General features: G+C 35.8%; 1 protein-coding gene across 4 annotated transcripts in view; it reads right to left on the reverse strand.

Annotated features, from left to right (window-relative positions):
- Positions 1 to 20463, reverse strand: part of SLIT2 (slit guidance ligand 2) — a 318505-nt gene that overhangs the window by 99441 nt on the left and 198601 nt on the right. For all 4 annotated transcript variants that reach the window (XM_037140744.2, XM_053672435.1, XM_037140742.2 and 1 more), the window contains exons 7-9: positions 15590 to 15661; positions 12822 to 12985; positions 10656 to 10794 (exon numbers count right to left, since the gene is read on the reverse strand). In XM_037140744.2, coding sequence (XP_036996639.1) covers positions 10656 to 10794; positions 12822 to 12985; positions 15590 to 15661 — 375 coding nt within the window. The remainder of the gene's footprint in view (positions 1 to 10655; positions 10795 to 12821; positions 12986 to 15589; positions 15662 to 20463) is intronic.

Here is a 20463-nt window from a genome sequence, read left to right on the forward strand (position 1 = left end):
ATTAAATCCCTCTACTGAAGTACTTGGCCTGAGCACCACTTTCCTGCCTGGATTTTAAAAGATTATATACATATAAATAAACGTTATACCTATTTATATATTTATGTATGAATGTGAGACTATATATATTATTGATTATGTGTGTCAAAAACATTGGTTCATTTTTTATTGAATGTTGGTAATACTTAAAGCGTTATTGATTAATGAACATCGAATCAAAACAAACAAAATATCCTTGGGAGGTTAAGTCAAATTGCTTAAGTATCGGTCTTTTCCGATTTCACATGCTGGCACAGTACCACCGTTTCTTCAACAGTCTCAGGGGTCCCCCCCTGACCCCCTCATCTCTGTACGCAATGGACTTCCTCAGTGGCCCTTGCTCTGGAATTCCATGTAATGTTTGATATTGCTGACAATTCTTCTTTCCTTGGGTGTGCCACTATATTCCCCTGATTCTCCTTTTCTTTTTCTAAATTTATGACTTTGTTTCCTAATCCCCTAAATTGAGCTAGTCCTCAAGTTTCTGGCCCTTCCTCTCCTACAAAAAGGTAAAATTCAGTCCTTATTACCTGCATTGTTTAGTCATAATGCTCCTCCTCTAAAAAACAGAAATGATTTTGTTCATGTTAAAGACACATTCAAGTTTATCCACAAAATATGTAAAAATTCTGAGTCACTAGTAGATTTCTTTTAACAGTAATGCAGAACTAGTTCATGTAATTGCTTTTCATAAATTTCAGGTCCTTGAAAATAAGAAAACCAGAATATATTTTATAAACAACAAACCACACACATTTTAAATGGTATCCTTACTCCTATAAAACAGAGGAAAATTATTTAAGCCAGACTATAAGTAAATAAAGAAAAATAACAGTTTTCAGGTGAAGGTTTAAAAAAGCAAATGAAACGTACATTTTCTATACTTGCTATCCTCATCTTCTATTTTAATAGCATAGAATCTACTGACTTTATAGAGTATACATATGAATCCATTGTTCCATGAAGAATCTAATTTAAAACATTCACAGTTACAAAAACAGATAGTGTAACAGCGAAAAAACATTTTCATGCTATCCGCCATAATTAAGAGACTTGCTAATGCTAGTCCTTCATAGAAAGAAAATTCAGTATTTTGAATTTCAGAGTAAAAGTAGATTTAGAATACTGAATAATGGACAGAAAATTCTATAAGCCACACACTATAAGAAAGCCTTTTTTAAAACATAAAAGTAGCCAGAAACTTACCTTTTTCCTTTTTCTCCACAGAATGTATGCGAACAATTCTAAAACATTTCATCACTGAGTATATGTGTGTGTATAAATATCCATCTATCATCTATCAATCAATCATCTATCTATCTGTCCGTCCATCCACCTGTCCATCCATCCATCCATGTATATACCCATTCACCCAAGTATCTATCCATTCATCTATCTACCTCATTTATATAAAAGCAATTTGCTGTCACCCTTTCATCAAAACCATAAGGGAATTTTAGTTAGATGTTCAATGAGATAAGAAAATGGAGACGGTTTTCTAACTTTTCTAATCCAAAAATTCCAAAGTATGTTTAATCAGTGAAGACCTTTCCTCCTCACTCCCCCACTGTCTTTTTCTCTTATTCATTAATTACTGATTTTTTAAATAAATCAAACATATCTTCATATTTTTAGAGTTCCTAAACAATGAACTGAAGCCAGTATCACTTTCTGGTGCCTATTTCAGATTATAGAAAATAAAAAATGATCACAGCCAACATCAGTAGAATATACAATGCAGTGTAGTTGGGCAATGAGAAGTCCTTCCGACTAGTCCCGAAGCCACTTATAAGATTAAATTATCTGAATGAGACTTTCAGCTCATTAGTATCCAATTCTCAGGAATTATTTTCAGTGTTTTTCAAATTAAATTATTTTGACAAAACAAACAGAGTAACATCTACACACCAAAGCCAAAGCAGCCCTTCCCAAGAGATATTAATATTTTGTATGTGTGTATGCATAAAACCAAAAATGTGAAACTTAGTGATTAAACACTTATACAGAGTTGGATTAAACTCTAGTTTTGCTATTGATTTGTTTTTAGGGCCTTGTAAAGTTACTTTGCTTCTCTGTGTCTCAGTTTCTCTTTCTGAAAAATGAGGAAAGTAAAACCTACTATAAATGTTTTGGTAAAAATTATGAGATATAGAAAAAATATATAGTATTTTTTGCACAAAAAAATGTAAGAGAATAAAAATATGGTAATATATGTATATGTAATCATACGTATAATATTTAGCATTATATAATAAAACATCTAGTCACACCCATACACACAGATTATAGAAATGAATAAATCTGATACAATTTGATCTCCAGGGTGAAATAAATATATATGGTTTCAAAATATGTTTTTAAACAAATGAGCTGTGCAGATTTGCATATAACTCAGTAACTACATAATAAACACATATACACATACATCATTCATATGGAGGCTATAAAAATATATATATATGGTTGCAATTTCCATGATCAACATGGTTAAAGTATAGCATTTTATCTCATTTGGAAAGTGTCTTAGAAACTCAAAAAAGTTTTCACAGCATCAGTAAAGTATGAGACTGGACTGACTGTATCTCTAACATACAGCCCAGCTGCTGATTATATACAGCAATAAAGCTGACAGTTCTCTGCAACTTCCCCATCCGCACTTACTGTAAATGGCAAAAACAGCTGCCAGGGAGCAGAACAGAGAGTTAACGGGGTGAAGAGGTGTGTGCAATGACTCTAGCTTCTGAATCTGGGACTGCCCAGTGTAGTCACACATTCTCGTCCCCACGAAAGCCAGATCGGCATTTGAAAAGGAGGAAGCAGCAATATTTCTTTGACTTTAGGGACTCTCTTGCCTATTAGATAATAATTCTAACATGAGGACTTTCTATTTCTGGAATGTTGCTTCTAACAGTAGTAGTAAATGCCATTGAAAACCTTCATATATCTCCACATAAAATGAACCAGAATTCTTTTAGACTAGAATATTATTTCTGTTAAGTAACTGCAATCTCCAGAATGCTGTAAGTTTAATAAATATCTTCAGCAGCTGAGTGAATATGGGCCTCAAGAGGGACATATTTGGCGTATACTAGCATTTTTGCCTGAGGACTGTGCCCATACTAATTACCAGCCATCCATTCCTTGGCGTGACTTATTCCTGAAAATTGTCCACTTTTTAAATCTCATTTTATATCTTGTGATATCATTCTAAGGTACATTTCCCTGAGCGTAAGCTCAATTGCTGTTTTCATAGTAGCATTAACTCCTCTTCCATTTGGTCTTTAAGCATTTAGAACAAGACAAAAATAAGTGTGTGTTCCTATTGATCTCATATTTCAGGCAATGACCTTTTGAGTGTTAAAATTTTCATGAATGCATTCATGTGGCTGCCTAGTCAAATACACAGATACACTCAATACACACAATCACCTGGTTCAGACTGAAAGGGGATTTCAGAGGCACAGGGCTCACTGACTTCAGAGGGAGTGAGGGTAGATACATAATGCCAAACACTGTTTTCCCATGTAATTTTTCTTTAGCAATCCAGGAAAAAAAAACATCTTTCGGTTGCTTGTTTTTTATTAATAACTAAAACTTTGTGACCACTTACTGTGAGTCAGGCGCTAAGTCCCCCATTGGGTAATAATTTTAGTTTTAAAAACATTATGCAAATTATCTTTACACATCACTTATTTGAAAGTATTACTCAATGAGTGGGTAGCAATTTGCATTCTTCCCAACCCTGCACTGAATTATTGTCCAAGTTATCCATCATCTTTTCCCTAAAATTAAGATAACAGCGTGATCGCTAGTGGAATTTGAACTACATAAATTTTCAGCTTAATCTTTCCAGTTGATTATATAACCATAAATCTATGAATTAATTACTAAAAATGACTCATGTAAGAATGAATAATCATTTGACTATGCCCGAGCTGACTTTATGTTTATGTTGCAGTTCACCCAGGCTTTCCTTTATATCTAATGGTACCCACTTTTTCCTGCAGAAGATTTTAGGAAAATACCACAACAGCACAAGGGTCACTTCTTGGAATCGCCTGCTGTGACTACCACCGGCTGTTAAGCCCGCCTTCATCATGTCCTGGACAGACTCTTGCTATCACATTTCTCATGATTTCCTTTTCTCCAAGTCTCTCTCTACTCCATGTTCAGTGATTTTTCTAACTAACACATCAAATCATGCTACTATGCTGCCCAAAACTTTTCCTTGCATCCACTTTCATTCTTCGGGATTAGACTTCTGCTTTATGTTCTAGCTTGTGAAAACTAGTAATTTCTCAAAGATATACTCCTCTCACTTTGCTGAGATTTTGCATATGTTCTTCTTCTGTGCCTGTGAAACACACCCTTCCTTCCTGATGGTTCCTTGATTCTCTCAGGAGAACCAGGGGGCTCCTCCCTCTGTGTTTCCTGTGCATATGTATCTTATTTCTTATCACTTAGTTTGAAAACATTCTATTTCTGCAAAACTTCCATTCTCTGCAGTGTAAACATTTTGAAGGCTGGAACTGTGTCCTTTCAACTGTAATGCCTTATGCAGAGAAGGCACTCTGGGGGGATGGAAAGAGGTGAAAAAAAATATTGAGCATGCAGAATTTAATACAATTAAGAGTTCAAAATCCTGGAAGGGGCAAATGCAGAAATAACATGCAGAAAGGGTTAAACATATATGGAAAGAGTGTTCGTTTAAACAGAAAAAATAAAAATAATGAATATTTTAAAAATTATATTCAGTATCATAAATGGAGGTTGTAATCAGATATAGCATGAACAAATATTCTCACTTTCACGTCTTTGTACATCTGCACACAAGTGGTCCAGAAGAAACAGAAGGAACAAAAGTGCTCCCAAGCCTCAGATCTGGCTCCATCATCCTGGACCTCTTTTCAGCCATTTTTAGTACTGGCAGAGTAAGAGTAGTTCAGTGAGTTTGCACAGTAAAGTGTTTCCTTCCCATTATGCCTACTTGAATAGCATGCCTGAAAAAAAAGTATTCTAACTTCTGAGAATTTGCAATCCATCTTAGAAAACATTGAGACACACTTAGTGTTCTCACAACATGACCAAACCTTCCTCTTCCCGTAATTTCAACTTGCCCCTGACTGTCTTCTCTCAAACAAATCAAAGAGAGATTTGTATGGCTCCCAGCTTCAGATCCCTGAACAAGGCACCCAAGAGCAGAGGCAGTAGACGTTAAGAGTAACAGAGACACCCTAAACTGTTACGACTTATGTTCTTACTAACTATTCTCCATGATTTATGGAATTTCTCTAGAGTGTGTGAATAGGTGATATGCCACAGGAAATCCATAAGTGGATTGAAGAGAACTAAACATCCACTTTATAGCAATCCATCATTGTATTTGAAACTTTATACTTCAAAACATGAGTTAAGAAATTAATTCCAAGGATTTGATACATAGAGAACCAATTTGCTATAATGATTTTGTTGCCGTGGGCGCCATCATGCATGGGCTTGCCTCTGGAATTCCACGTGTACGAAAGCAAGGTTTGGACATGCAGAGTTGAAAGCAGCAAAGTACTAGCAACAGCTTCTTTCTTTCAAATTTTACCTTATATTACACATTCTATTCCTGTCCCTGTCTTCATTAGTCCAAATTCCTTTGTCATATGAGACAGACAAAAAAAATATGGCAAAGGTATTTGGACTAAAAAAGATAGAAAAAACGTATATATGGTTTTTACTATGAAGAACGGAGGCTTAGAGGCCGTCCAGATTGTGTTCCCCAGACCCTCTCTGGCTATTCCCAACACCATCATTCTCCTACCTGTACTCTGCTAGGCACTGGGGCAGACATAGCAAGGAAAGAGACACGGCTCTGCCCTCCTTAAGCTTGCGGTCTAATAGAATAGTTTGGTATGTGTTAGAAGTTCTATGCAGACTAAATCCTCGGACATTGGAGAATATTTAACAGAGAATAAGAAAGATGGCATTGTGGTGGTTCTAGATACAAAGTAACAGGAAACAGCTCTCAGGTTTGCAAACATGCCTATACCCAATTGCCCTGTCTTTCTCTACACTCCTTCTAAGTTCTCTTGACATGTAAGTGTCTTAAAGTTTCCCATGTCCTGTTTTTCTGACTAATCACTCAGCCTCTTGTGATATTTTTGATTATTCTCCTTCACTGTGTCCCAATAAGCTAAACCATGGCTACCTTCCTTGGGCAGCTAGAGAGAAGGAGGAACATGAACTTTGGAGTCAAGTAAATTTAATATTATGGCCAGTTTAGCCACTTCGCAATTGAAGAATTTTGGTTTTACAAGATTTCTTAACTGTTTTAAGCCTCATTTTTTTTCATTTTTTCCTTTTTCTAATTTTTTTATTGTTATTCAATTACAGTTGTCCTCGTTTTTCTCCAGTGTTCTACCCTGCCTTGCCCACCCCCTCCCACATTCAATCCTCCCCAATTGTCCTTGTCCAAGGGTCAAGGGGCATGTATAAAGAGCCTCATCGTTTTTCAAATGGCACACTGAAGCTGCCAGCCTTTCAGGCCCCCGAGGTAAGTGTCTATGGTTCATTACGGATGATATGTGACCTTAAAGAAAGATGTCTGAGACATCTGTAAGAAGACTCAATTCTGGATCGTTGTCTAAGGAAGAAGGGGGCCTATTAGATACTGGGTTGGCCAGCCTACGGAAGAGAAAAAGGATCTCTCGGACCCACAGAGAGACTGCAGTCTAAGCCAGTATGAGACACATTCCATTCACTAACTTTTCTCTTATGGTTTTATGTTTAAAAGCACTATTGTGTTTCTATAGAAATGCGCACACACACACGTAATAATTAAGCACAGTCAGAGTCTGACTTCGAACCTACAAATGGGAGGACAGATCTTGGATCATGGTAAAACCACTGGTGACAAGGCTTCTTGGGGAAAACCACTGCCTTTTATGTAATGTACACCTCTGCACTGGTCTTCCCAAATATATCAGCAAAGGTCAACGAGAAGATCAAATGATATAGTGTGTATAACACCCAGCACCGCAGGTATTGGGTAAGTGTTAGTCTCTTTCTATTCTTTCTTCTCCAATTCTGACTTTGGAAGATTGTCTCCCTTCTTCTATATCTTAACAAATAATTATTTAAGCAAATACCAGAAGTGTGCAATTATAGATGTAAGCACAAAGCAGAAAAAAAATAGGATGAGTCAAGGTTGTTTTGGCAATTGATTACTCCAACACAGAGCATATACATACTTTGTTTTGGTCAGAATTATATTATGAGGCAGTTGTAGGAATAAGGACATACCACACAGTAGGAAACTAGCTCAACATTAATAATATCTAATAATGTCCAATAAAGAAATCCTACTAGTAATTCATGGTAAAGTCCAGATTAAAATCATTTGAAAAATATGATTTTATAATTTTTAGTCCATCATATATTAAAACTGGATCTATAAAAATTTTTAGAAGACGTTATATAGCTTTATTTCCACATTTTATGAATTTTATTGATATATCTTTAATAAAAGATAAGTGTAATAAAAGAAATAGATTAGTGAACTGGCAAATTATGACAATAGAACTAATGGTAATGGCGGTATTTTGTTGGAGTTGAAGATCAATAAGACTTATTACTTGATGCTCCAATGAGAAAGCTGGTAATGTAATAATAAGAGAAGTAAAATTCACCTAAAGCTAAATATATATTTTCACCTCAATTTATAAATTTAATTTATTCTAGCAGTACTGCATACACCACCTCCCCAATATAAGCAAAATCAATGGGACATATTATTTTGTATAACTTTTATGTTACTAAATTCTACCATCATACAAAATCTAAGAGCATGCAAAAGAGAAGAAAGGCTCTATTATAAAAAGTAAAATAGACCACGTGAGATAAACCACTTTAAATATCTCATATTACTTTCAGTCTCTCACATTACTCACAGTCTGTTTTATTTCGGTACCTCCAAATCTTGCATTGGTGCTTTGGCATTTCAGAAATACTGCTTACCACCATCTTCCTTCCCAGCTTTGGTCCTGCCCCTCAGCTTCTTGTATATAACAATATAACCATCATCTCCCAACCCCTCATACTTGAAACTCTGGCATCATCTTTAGTTCATTTTTCTCCATTATTCCCTCATCACATCAAATTGCAAATCCCATTAATTCTGCTTCCACATCATCATTCCGACAGTTACTTATTAGCTCCCATTCTCCTGACATCTCCTCTCAATCAACGTAACAGCCTCCAAAGAGGCCTCAGGCCTGGTAGTCTCTCCTTTTGCCAACCACTGGTATATAGCCGTCGGATTAATTATTGAAGATTATATTAAAACTTCCCTATTCAAATGCAGTCCAAATAAAGACAGATCTTTATACTATCAATGGCCTTATATGAGTTACCTCCAAACACCCTTTCCAATTTTATTTTCCTGCACTCTCTCAGGCTGCAAACACCAAAGTGAGTTTTGTCGTGTCCTGTATCACCATTCTTACTGCCTTTGCTTATGAAGTTTTATTAACGTGGAAAGTCTCTTTCTCATCTCTGCATTTCTATGCACTACCTATTCTTCAAGGCCTACCTCACAAGTTCCCTCCCACCTGAAGGCTTCAATGGTCAAGGTACCATTTATGGAATGATTTCTATACACTAAGCGTATAAAGCTCAACATGTGCTAATGACTCCATTTCAAACTAAAAACAGCCCTTACTTTTGTTTGTGGAGACAGGCTCATAGTGACTTGCCCACAGTCTCACAGAGAGTCAGCAGTGGGCAGACCTGTGGTTCTAACCAAAACTCTGACTCTCATTAACCACTGTCCCTGGCCCTCCACTTCACTGCCTCAGTAATCAATACCTTTGACTTTACTTATTCATCTCTTACAATGAATTACTATGCTGCACCTCATTTCACAGTTTTTAATTCAAGTGTCAAATCTGCTAGTCACTTGATAAAAGCTCTCTGGAGAATTCATGCTGCCTTTATATAAAGATTAGCAAGTGCTGGTGCCTGGATAGATGAATACAGTATTTCCCTATTCTAAAACTTAACATATCTTTCTACTATCTAGTTGATCACATATTAAGATGAAAGTGCCTCAATACTCTGTGGGTTGAAAGTTACACAGAGATGTCCTTTTTTCAGGTATCATTTCCCATGATGCCTCAACATACACCTAGTACTCCAATTAGGCTCAAATGTACAATCTCTACAACTGATACTCACGGCCACCTCTGCCTTAAGTTCCTGCTCTTTCTCTTTTATCAGCTATCACCCTTGACTTCTGAAACCATATATTCTCCTTCTTTCCAGGTTCAGCTAAAATATGCTTACAAAGATCTTCTCTGTACAACAGTGTCCCATCAATTAACAATTTGACAAGAATAATATTATTTTGTGCATATATTATTCCGTGTCTGGGACAGATCGCCATAAATTCTAGAGTCCCGGCAGAGGATCCGGTCTAACACAGCAGAGCTCTAAGCACAGTTTTAAGTGTACATTAGATATTTTAAAGGGGATGTCAGCGGGTCTTGCGAATTAAGGTTATTCTCATATAAAGTAATTAGAGCCGTTAATTGGCAAAAAAGAAAAAAAGGAAGGAGTCTACTTCTGATGGCAAGCATACAATAGAGTACAGAGTATATTGTTGTGTTATAAAATTGTACACCTGAAATTCATATAATATTACCAATTTATTCCAGTAAGTTCTATAAAATGAGTAATAGTTTTTTAAATAACTTAATTTTTGTGCCTACTATGTAGATGTATCACAAGAAGTTGGTCTTGTTTTATTATTTCAACCGAAAGATGCCCAAAGCTATTTATTTAGATGAAATTTAGAATTAGCTTCTTGAACAATAATATGACCACCTGGGTGGTTAAGAAATGTTTCTTAGTGAATGGGTATCATCAGAGTAAAGGTTTTCCTTAACGCTCATGCCCCTGATGACAACAACAGCCCATTTCACGTTTTACAGGCGGTTGTTTCATCTGCAGGATGTGTGCTTGACAAGGACAAAAGTCCCCTGTGGCTGCATGCAAGATCGGTGTGGAAGACTTTGTCAAGAGATTTTGACTTTGGACCAGTTTAACACTGATTCAAACAGGTTGCAACGATCACTAATTTACGTATATTATTTTCTGACTCATATTATTATCCTTTTATATACTTTGTGGTGGACTATACAATCGTTGGCACAAAATGGCTAAACTGCGTTTTAAAACGTGAGGTCTTGTAGAGGCCAAACGAGGTCTGCCCATCGTGTCTCTGGGACCTGCTTCCCCAGGAGACCCCTGGAGCACGCGGTCAGACTAAAAGAGCCACTCTAATTTTTCCGAAATAGCCCCATAACCCTTTCCCAAGGGAAGGACAAGTGCTATTTATCCTTAAAATGTATCCCTTTTAAATTCTACCTGTGTTTTAGAAAGACAAATCCTAGCCAGTTTAACAAGATATTTAATTAAACAGAGTAAGGGTCAATACCACTCTGAAAGGAACATTTGTCTAGGCTAATTGATCAGATTGCCTTTGATAAACCCAGACTTCCCTAAGGAAAGCCATGGTTTGGGCCCCTGGGGAGGTGGGGCGGGGTAAGAGGAAATTATGGGGCACATACATTTCCGTGATGGTCTCAGGCAGATTCGTGGGAATCTCAGTGAGACCTTTCCCACGACAGTCTACGATATTGTTGCTACAGGTACAAGCCGCTGGACAGTGCAAAACGCTGCAAGAGGGAGCCATGAATGACTGGTGACCTGAAAAAAAAAACCAAAAACATAAATAGCAATTACATTTTTCCCCCTTGAACTTCATAATTATGAAACATGCAAGCTCATCTCAAATAACAAGGCAGGTCAAATATAGTACTCGGAACACCAGATTATAAAATGGTCCTATATTTCTAAAATACATTTTAGAAAGCATACATTTATATTTTGGGGGGCCAACACTCTGATGAAGCAAATAAGATTTTTAAAGGGAAGGACAACTGTGATAATTTTTTTAAGATGTGAAATTGTTGTGAGAAAGGCTAAATTCAGAATTGAAACCAGAATTCTATTGGAAACTATTCTGAGCTCCAGAAAAGCATCAGCTTCAGACTAAGTTGTGTTTTATTTCAAATAAGCTTAAATAGAGCTCAGTCTTTATTCAGCCTATACAGCTGATCTTGCTTTGTCTCAAAAATAAAAATTTCCCTCTTGGTAGACACTTCCCTCTTGGGGGAAGAGACATCTCTCTTGATAAACTTGGTAGACTGTTGATTTTAAATCAGTAATCACGTGGCGATAAATGTGGGGGAAAATTAAACCATGCTAAGTTTAATGTCTGCATAGGTGCAAAAACGGTCATTTCCTTTGAAGTTATTATAGTAATTTGTAACACACCATTCTGTAATTGTTGGTATGTTTCTGGTTGTGGCTTCCCATAACCTAAAATATTAGCATAAGTCTTCGTTTCCTGCAGATAATTTTATTGCTCTTTATCTGGAACGCAACTATTTTGAAATGAGATTTTACTGCTCAAAAGATGCAGAGTAGTGTCAGAGACACTTAGCAAACAGGCGCGTGCACACAGGTGGCCACTGGAGCCGGGGAAGGCCTCCCCGCCCTGCAGGGAAGGGACCTCTGAACAAGCCCTCAGACTGGACAAAAACAGTCTACAAGAGAAACGTGAACTTGCCTTCTGGCTCATCTAGAAAACAGGAAGGGAAAGCGAAGAGAAAAAAACGTAGTTAGTAACAAATTGTTAGTCATTTCATTATTGAGTTGTTTTAAAGAAAAAGCAATCAAGCCTATTGAGAACATTCCATGACATTACCAGAAAATTTTATTTGAGTTATAAAAAATGTGGGAAAATACATAAAAAAGGACTAAAAGGTGACAATCACTTAGAAACCTATACTAGCACAGCTTCTCACTCCTTTAAGAAATGGTTACCTATTTATAAGGCACTACATATATTATTAAAGTGTCTTTTATTGTATTTTGGACAGTCACTCCTAAGGCAGAACCAGCCCTATATTTATAAAGGAAATTATATCTTAATATGGATCAAAATAATATTAACATATAATTTTATAAACACAGCATATATATCTATCTATCCATGGATTGGCTCAAAGTATTCCATTTTCTCATCATATTACATTTCCCTACAGTTGTTATGAGTAAGGTATAATGAGGTAAATATGTTTGAAATACTTCGACTGGTGCTGAAGCGCATATAAAGAATTAAATAACTGGTATCTGCTGATGTTTTAAACAGCCCATGTCTTATTTTTGTTTTCAGATTTTTGTTACTAAGGCTGGCCATTTATCTCTTTTAGGTAGAACTGAACCCGTAGTATATATGTATACACAGAAAACATTCTGTCACTCTACAGCTATCGTGGAGTTACTTTTTGAATTTCCCAGCAGAGATCCAGGATTAATTAGTCATATTTCCAGTTGTTAACATAAAAGTAGATTTAAATGATTACTTAAAGGGAAAATAATGAGTAGCAAATAGACCTAAAATCTAGGGATTTCCTATATTTCCCCTGGAGTGAAACCTGAAAAGTCTTTCATCATACCTTGGATATAAATAATCAGTAATTACGAACCGTGCACAAATGTCTTAGAACATATTATTATCATCACTAAAACAGAGGATTTCCATAGAGTGATTAGTACACAATTGCACACGTTAGTGAGAAACACTGACCCCCTTAAAGCGTGCATTTTTCACAGTTTCCTTAAACACAGCATAAAATCAAACAACATCAAGTTTCTCTTTCCCTTACCACTGCAGACAAATTCTCGTTTCTGAACCTCGGCTACATTATGGCCCCGCAGGTGGGACGGGCCCATGCACTGGGTGTAGAGGCCCACACGAGGCCTCTGACGCAGCCAGTCGGAGAGCCAGGCCAGGTGGCAGTCACAGTACAGGTTGTTGGAATGCAGGCGACTAAATGAAAGGCAAGAAGTTTAAAGCAAAAAAACCCCCCAGAAATAGTTATTTCAAAACTTGGGAAATGCTTTAGCAATAATAAAAAGCTTTATTTCTTAACATATAATTAGATAAAGCTTAGCAACTTTCGATTGAATTATTTGTCTAAAAATTAAACTGGTTTACAAGCACAGAATCGAGTTTCTAGTCTTTTATCTGTGAGCTGAGCAAATTCCACAGAACCTGCAACATGGCTGTGAAACTTTTGGGACTATGTTCATTCAAAAGGGTAAAGAACAACAGGAAGTTCGAGGCGATTTGCTCTGCAGTCCAGACATACTGACAGCCAATAGGGAGTGGGAAATGTCAGGTAAAGCATGGACTAGGCCGAGAAGGCCCGTCAATAAAAGTCAGTCATACTCCTGGTTTGAATTATTAGTTAGTCCTCTCAATATGAGTCTCTGCGGAAAATGCTTGCAAAATCTTTTCAGAGAGGGTCACTTTCATTTTTTGCTCAACAAGATAATAATAATTCTAGATAAAACACTTCTAATTCTAATAAACACAATAATTCTAATAAAACACTTCTTTCAGATCCCTATTCTGATTTCCTTTTTTTTGTGTAATATCAGAAAAAGGGATCTGCAGTTTTGGCTCTTGGGGACCTATCCTCAAAGAGTAGAAATTGGAATTGAAAACTATAAATGGCCAGGAGTGAAGGAATGAAGTGGGCCCCTTCTCTGTTGGCAGGAATCCACACCAGATCGTGGAAACCATCCAAGAGGCAAATAGCACTCCTCCATTAATAAAACATCAGACAAATGTATCCACTAAATTAGGCAAATGACTTCAAACTGGCTTTTATGTTTTCTCAAACTAAAGAAAAGGACCTCCAAGGCTATAAATCAAAGCATCATTCCCAGAATCACCTATGACACTGTAATACCATTTTAGCCCCTTTTAGCTGATGTGCTCAATTCTAACCCAATAACAGTAATGGATATTAAAACAGGGAACTCAGTCCAGAAAGATAATTGTACCATAAAAATGGAATTTTGAAGTAGCAGTGATAATATAGAATAATGAAACAACCAGAGCAAGGGAATTTAAAGTTAGGTGACTCTGTGACAATCTCCTTGGGCTTGTAGCTGTGGAACAGTCTTGCATCAAAACTAGGTGGCAAGACACAGAACAAAAAGCTACGTTTTGGGAAAGTTGGGTGACCTCCGGCTCAGTATGCATTGGCAGACAGAGGGGCATCTTTGGAAGCCACAGAGCACATTTCATGTCATTGTTCTCTAAATATTCCCATCGGAACCAAGCACCTGACAGTGATTCAGTTACATGCGCACCAGAGATATCAGAAAAGAAAAATGTAAAAACCAGATTAGTAAGAGAAATGGTGGGGTATTTCTATGTGAGAATCTATGCAGATTTCTATCTGCACTATCAAAAATGCAGGCGCTAAATGATTTTACAGTCTTAGTGGCTTTGTTTTGCAAAGAACAAAGGCTTGATCAATTTTTTAGAAAAAAATTAACTGCATTTAATGAGAAACCAATTTCATTAAACATAGCTTGAGTGAACTGAGCTCTTAATTTGGTCAGATTATCCAATCTGATAGCCCCCAAGAAAACAAAATTTAGTTATGTCTACATACTTTTAGAATTCTTTTATTTTACTAAATCATATTCTAAAAAAATTATAATCATAGACTATTACAGGCAGATAGACTATTACAGACATGTGAAAAAATGACATTAAAATTTGTATTGCCTAATTATTTAATATCCAGCAATTCAATAGATTTTTTAAGAGGAGAAATAATGTAATATATCTAATTATCAGCTGTTATGAAATAAAAATATTTTGAAAACCCAATAAATACATGCATCCTACTTAAAAACATACTGTTTCAATAAGCACAATGCTTTGGCTACATTTCTCACTATTTCTCACACACTGTATATAATACAGTTTTTTAGGTCAAGCTAATTCTGAAACTGAGTTCAAATGAGATTTATCTCCAAAAATGCTGTAAATAAATATCCCCACACAGGACTTTAACGATTAATTTTTCTCCATGAGAAAAAACATATAGCCATTAAAATATTTTATTAGAGAGCCATTTTATTCCCCTAAAATATTTTAATGTCCATCTGCAACCCTGAAAATGTATTTTTAAATAGAAATGCTGACACAACCTTAATTATAGAAACACTAAAAGGTGATGCTGTAATTTTATGTTACAAAGAATGCTGGAGAGCTGGTTTAGCTTTATTAGAGCCACTTGACATACAGTAATAAAATCATAAAGATTTACCATTTATCATTTCTGACAGCCAATCAAGGGGCCTCCCATTTCTTAATGAAATCTGACCTCCACAATGGCTCCGAGTGAACTTCCCTCCCCCACACTTCCCGGAACACATAACACTTAAAAGACGGCTATCAAGTTTTCAGAATAATTTACTCAAATACCATATTTAGAACATTAGTAAATCTGGTGTTTCCCTCATCTCCACCATAATGAATTATCTGTCCTTTGCTTACTAAAAATAGTACTGAAGGGGAACACTTAATTGATTAGATTGACCTTTATAATATAGTGTGGCTACTTACAAAGTCCTAAGTTTAGGCATATGGTTGAAACTTGCCACAGAAAGTCTGGTAATGTTGTTATTGTTGAGAGTGCTGTAGAATTAAAAAATAGTTAAAATATTAGATATGGAATATATTAATCATTGTATATGTGAATATGAAGAAAGCATCTAGAGATTATGTTTATATAAAACAACTACCTGGTAGAGATGGCTCAGAGAACAAGATGATAAATAAGTTTTGTACTTGAATATATCACTATGCATTCAGTTTTGTCTAATATTCACTACAAATTTATGGCCTTGGTCATAGCATTGTTACTATTTATGTGTTGCCTGACACACCATGAACATGCATGCATGTGTGTTTATGATAATGAGCATAAGACAATCACAGTGGAAACAGTAGGTAGTCACACGTCCATGGAGGGGTATCATGTGTAATTAGCGCCTGAGTAAATGAACACATTTGCAAACTCCAACTGAAACCTCAGAGCAATAGCACAGCATCACTTCTCTCAGGTCCTGAGGCAGAGTCCTGCTAATTATTATTTACTGTATATATCGGCCAGTGTTGGAATTCAGTAGTAAAAACAATATCTATGGTGTTTGCCTTGGGTGGGCATGGAGTAACATTCTGTAGCAGTACATTAAAAGCTTAACATATTCTAAGTGTTTACTTGCAGTCTCACACGCTGCCTCCCTTTTTAAAAGCTATGTGGTGCTGATCATGGTTTCATGAAGCTGGAATAAATCCGAGGTGGTCAGCCGGGATGTGCTGAAAGTAAGCATGATTCTTGCTTGGTCCAAACTTTTCCTACTTTTCTCCTAACAAGCATTGTTGCATTATTACCATTTCTACTGCTACTTCTAATCATTCATTCATCTGATATTTCCTGAATGGCTCTTACTTTTATGGCAACATGAAATATAAAAAATAAATCCGGCATAAAACTCACACGAACATAGCAACCAGTCCAACTGGTGAGATGAACTACTCAAGTTACAAAAATTTAGAGCTAATGAGAATAAGAAGAGGATTTTTTTTTTTCTCCCTTTGGAGACATCTGGTTGCAACACAAAAATGCAACGATCGTCATCCCAAGTTTGTGTGAGTATGGTATGGAGATGCAACATGGTTCTAGCCAACAGAAGATACAGCAGGCTATTGACTGAGCAGCTCAAATTGCTGAAGGAGGCAGAAAATACAGGATCAATAGTTCAGGTGGATACCTTGGGTGTTGGAGACGCATCTGAATTAGAAGTCACAAATTCTCTTGCCTATAGCAACCAAGCAGGGAGCATACATAAGAGGAGCAGGCTGGATATACCAAAATACTGTGGAGAAGAGAGATGGAGAAGAGCAGCAGACAACTGGGAATGAGGAGAGCCCTGCAAAACTGGCTCTTCTTTGCTGTAGTGTTAAACTCAGTGCCAACGGACTATTGCGCTGCTATCGTGGAAGGCTGCAAAACACTCCGATTTTCTCAAGAGAAGCTAGAGTTGGAAATTTTAAGATCAATCCTCCTACTTTTTAATTTTTAAATACTGGCAACCAACTCCAATATTTCAAAGTCTGTGGGCCAAGTCCACTTGGGCTAAGCAATGGGCATTTGGGAGGCCGACTTAGGCCAGCTCGTGGCTTCAGTTGTTCAGGGTGGGATGCGGGTGTTCAGGGTCGAGAGATTAACTGACACTTCTTGGTCAAGTGGGGCATTAGAGCTACATGTCTGGAACGCGCACTGACTCGCTTTACTCTCCAGTTTTGCAGTGTATTGAGTAATATAAGAACTAATCCAAGCGATTTGAATGAAGTCACATGGAAAAAAAGATCACTTTATGAAGGACCTATAAAGCTCTGAATTGGATGGCTTCTGTTGTCTAAACGCCTGTAGCATTTTCCATGCACACAAGTGAAATGAGATATTTTTTTCCAAACGCCATTAAAACATATCCTGATGTTTGCACTAAAAGGTTTCACTTCTCAAAGGGATTTGCTTTCCTGTGACCCCTTTACCCACCCTAAAAATTTATGCTGACTATATAGAGCAAAAATTTTCAGAAGACATAGCATACTGAAATGCGACTTTGAGGATAATATATATTTAATGTAATTCAATGCAGCAGATACACATTCATTTGGAACCATAATTTCTTCAGATTCCACACAAAAGAGAATATCACTTAATGCTGAAGCTGATAGCTACCAATCTAGTCTTCTCGCAAATGCTAGTTTGCTTAATGCAAGTGAAGAAAAAAATCGCCTTAGTATTTTTTTTAAGTTTTAGAGCAGAGACAGTTTTATTTTTCATGGAGGAATGAAGTAATTTAACAAGTTTTATTCAATACGGTAAATCAAAATTTTTCTTTTTTATTGATGCCAGCAATGCTAGCAATGTTGATACTGATACCTGGAGCAATATGTGGAACCAATGAAATTGTTACTTAAAAAATTAACAATACATATGTGTTGCTTAAATATGATGACGTGTTCACATAAAGGTCGTGAAAAAGTCTATTTCTGCGTCCAATGGCCAGATTTTTCTCTCTGTAATGAGAATGTGTTCTTGTACAAAGGACATCTTGATATGCAAATGCAAAACGTTAGCCTTGCTAATGACGTAGGCCCTCTTGGATTTAGATTTTGACTTATTTATTTATTTTATTCCCTTAGTGCCAGGCATAGGATCTGGTCTGATATTTAATGGATACGAATCACCATGTTTCAATTATATTAAACTGCGTGCATTCTATGGAAAAGAAAAATAAACTATCTAAAACTAGTAACTCAAGAGATATATTTTATTTCTGATTGTAGCATCTGAAAAAACAAAAAGAGAAAACATTGATCTAGATTTAATTTACAATGTCATTTTTGACATGGTATCTTTATATTTAGAAAAAAGAAAAGTTCTAATTCCTATCAACCAGAATTCCCCAACAAGGCCAAAAACATACAAGGGATAAACTGCCTGCCTGCTTCCACCTACCTCAACTTTACCTTCCGGAACTTTACTTGCTCTACCTAATATGTCTCCTGATCTAACAAATTTTCATCAGTGGCCCTGGATCATTATTCTCATCTTTTGTTTGGCCTCAGTATATACATACGTTCATAAATGGTTCATGGAATTAAAATTTTTAAAAATCTAAATCACTGGGAATCTGAAATTTAAGGTAATATGCAAATTAATGTTCCTTCATTATTTCCACATAATGAAATAATATAAACTAAGACAGTTATGATTGGTGCAATAAGCAAAACAGAGAACTTTGTTTCTAAAACCCTTCAGAAGTTAACTCTATAAAAAAGCTCCTGACCAAATGTTTATAATAGGTGAATTTCTGATTTGCATAACAAGATATTTGGGCTTAATAAATTTCAATGTTTTCAGTACTTCATCTAATTTTTCCTTAAATTTTTCATCAGTTAGTTTCTTTAAAGGTTATATAAATTATAAAAATTTAAAAATTAACATATTTTAAAAGAATATGTGCTTGACTTTATAAACTCTTTCTATAAAATATTTAAATTACTTTGAAAGAAATCCATATTTTCTAATAGCATGTGCTAATTTTACTTATGCATTTATTTTTAGCAGACAAAGTCTGATCATTATGTAATTCTTTGAGACCTACATATTAGGTCCTCAAAAGTTTTTCAACAGTTTCGATTTTGATTTTAAATCCATGGACCATAAACTGTTTATCACTCTTTGGTGTGTTTATGACAGTAGGGTCTTTCTAAAGTCACTTTTTAGATATTTTGCTAATGCAACATACGAGATAAGTGAGGTGACTATGATTTCATGAATTTGCTGCTTCTGAAAGCAATGATATTTGTCTATAACAAAGCAAAGAAATAGTTATTGTGTTTTTGGGTAAAAGGTTTTTAATGCCTGCATAGTGCTTGGTACATGGCAGGTTTTCCCTGTCAAATACACTCTCTCCATTTCTCCAAATATATGTAAATATATAAGTAAATGTATTAATATTCTCTCTATAGAGTACTCAACATAAGCTCAATATATTAAATATGAATTATTTCATATCAAATATTTAGACTATTAATAACAAAGTACTTTATGGAATTTTAATTTATCCAAAATACTCAGCAAAATTTCCACAAAATGATTGGTATCATTCCTTTTTCTAGTTTGGAGCACTGATTTAGCGTCGAATTTTTGGACTCGATCAGCTCCATTGAATTAAATGAGACTTGTGGTGGTCTCTTCACATACAAAGTTTAGTGGTATGGGCTACATTCTTGACATCAGACTAATATCTTGAAATCATAGTTGTATCATAATTAATCTGACTCTGCATCAGTGAGCTTCATATGTTAAAACAGGCTCTGGAACACAATTTTAAAAGTGGCCTTAAAACATGTATGATAAGCGCTTTGAATGTTTATTCTATATAAAAAGTTAGACTGTTGTTAACAGAAGCAAAGGGGACTTCTCATGTGGTTAGCGAATAGCATGTATCCTTAAAACAGAGTTTACTCACTAAACTCATTCTTACATAAGCCTTTGAAAATAATAACATCACATAACACAGTTAGAGATTCTATTCATTTACTCACAAAATCAAAATCATATAAAAATATTGCTAAGATGCATCATTCTGCTTAAAACATTAAACTTTTTTTTCAGAATTGCACCTTGTTCCTCAAACTGAATTTATAAAGCAAATGGAATCTTTTTTTCTGGAGGATTTCATGATTCCCGATAACTTTTACCACCTGGACTCAACATTCAAAACTTCTTCACATTTAATTCAGTTTTCGATTTCTGAATAGACAGAGTCAAGGATGAATTAGAGCACAGAAAAACATTTTATAAGGGGGAGTAATGTACAAGTATATTTTAAAAGCTGGAAATGTTACTCTCCAAC

This window comes from Artibeus jamaicensis, unplaced genomic scaffold, assembly GCF_021234435.1.
Source record: "Artibeus jamaicensis isolate MK-2021 breed Jamaican fruit bat unplaced genomic scaffold, CSHL_Jam_final contig_76, whole genome shotgun sequence".
NCBI lineage: Eukaryota > Metazoa > Chordata > Mammalia > Chiroptera > Phyllostomidae > Artibeus > Artibeus jamaicensis.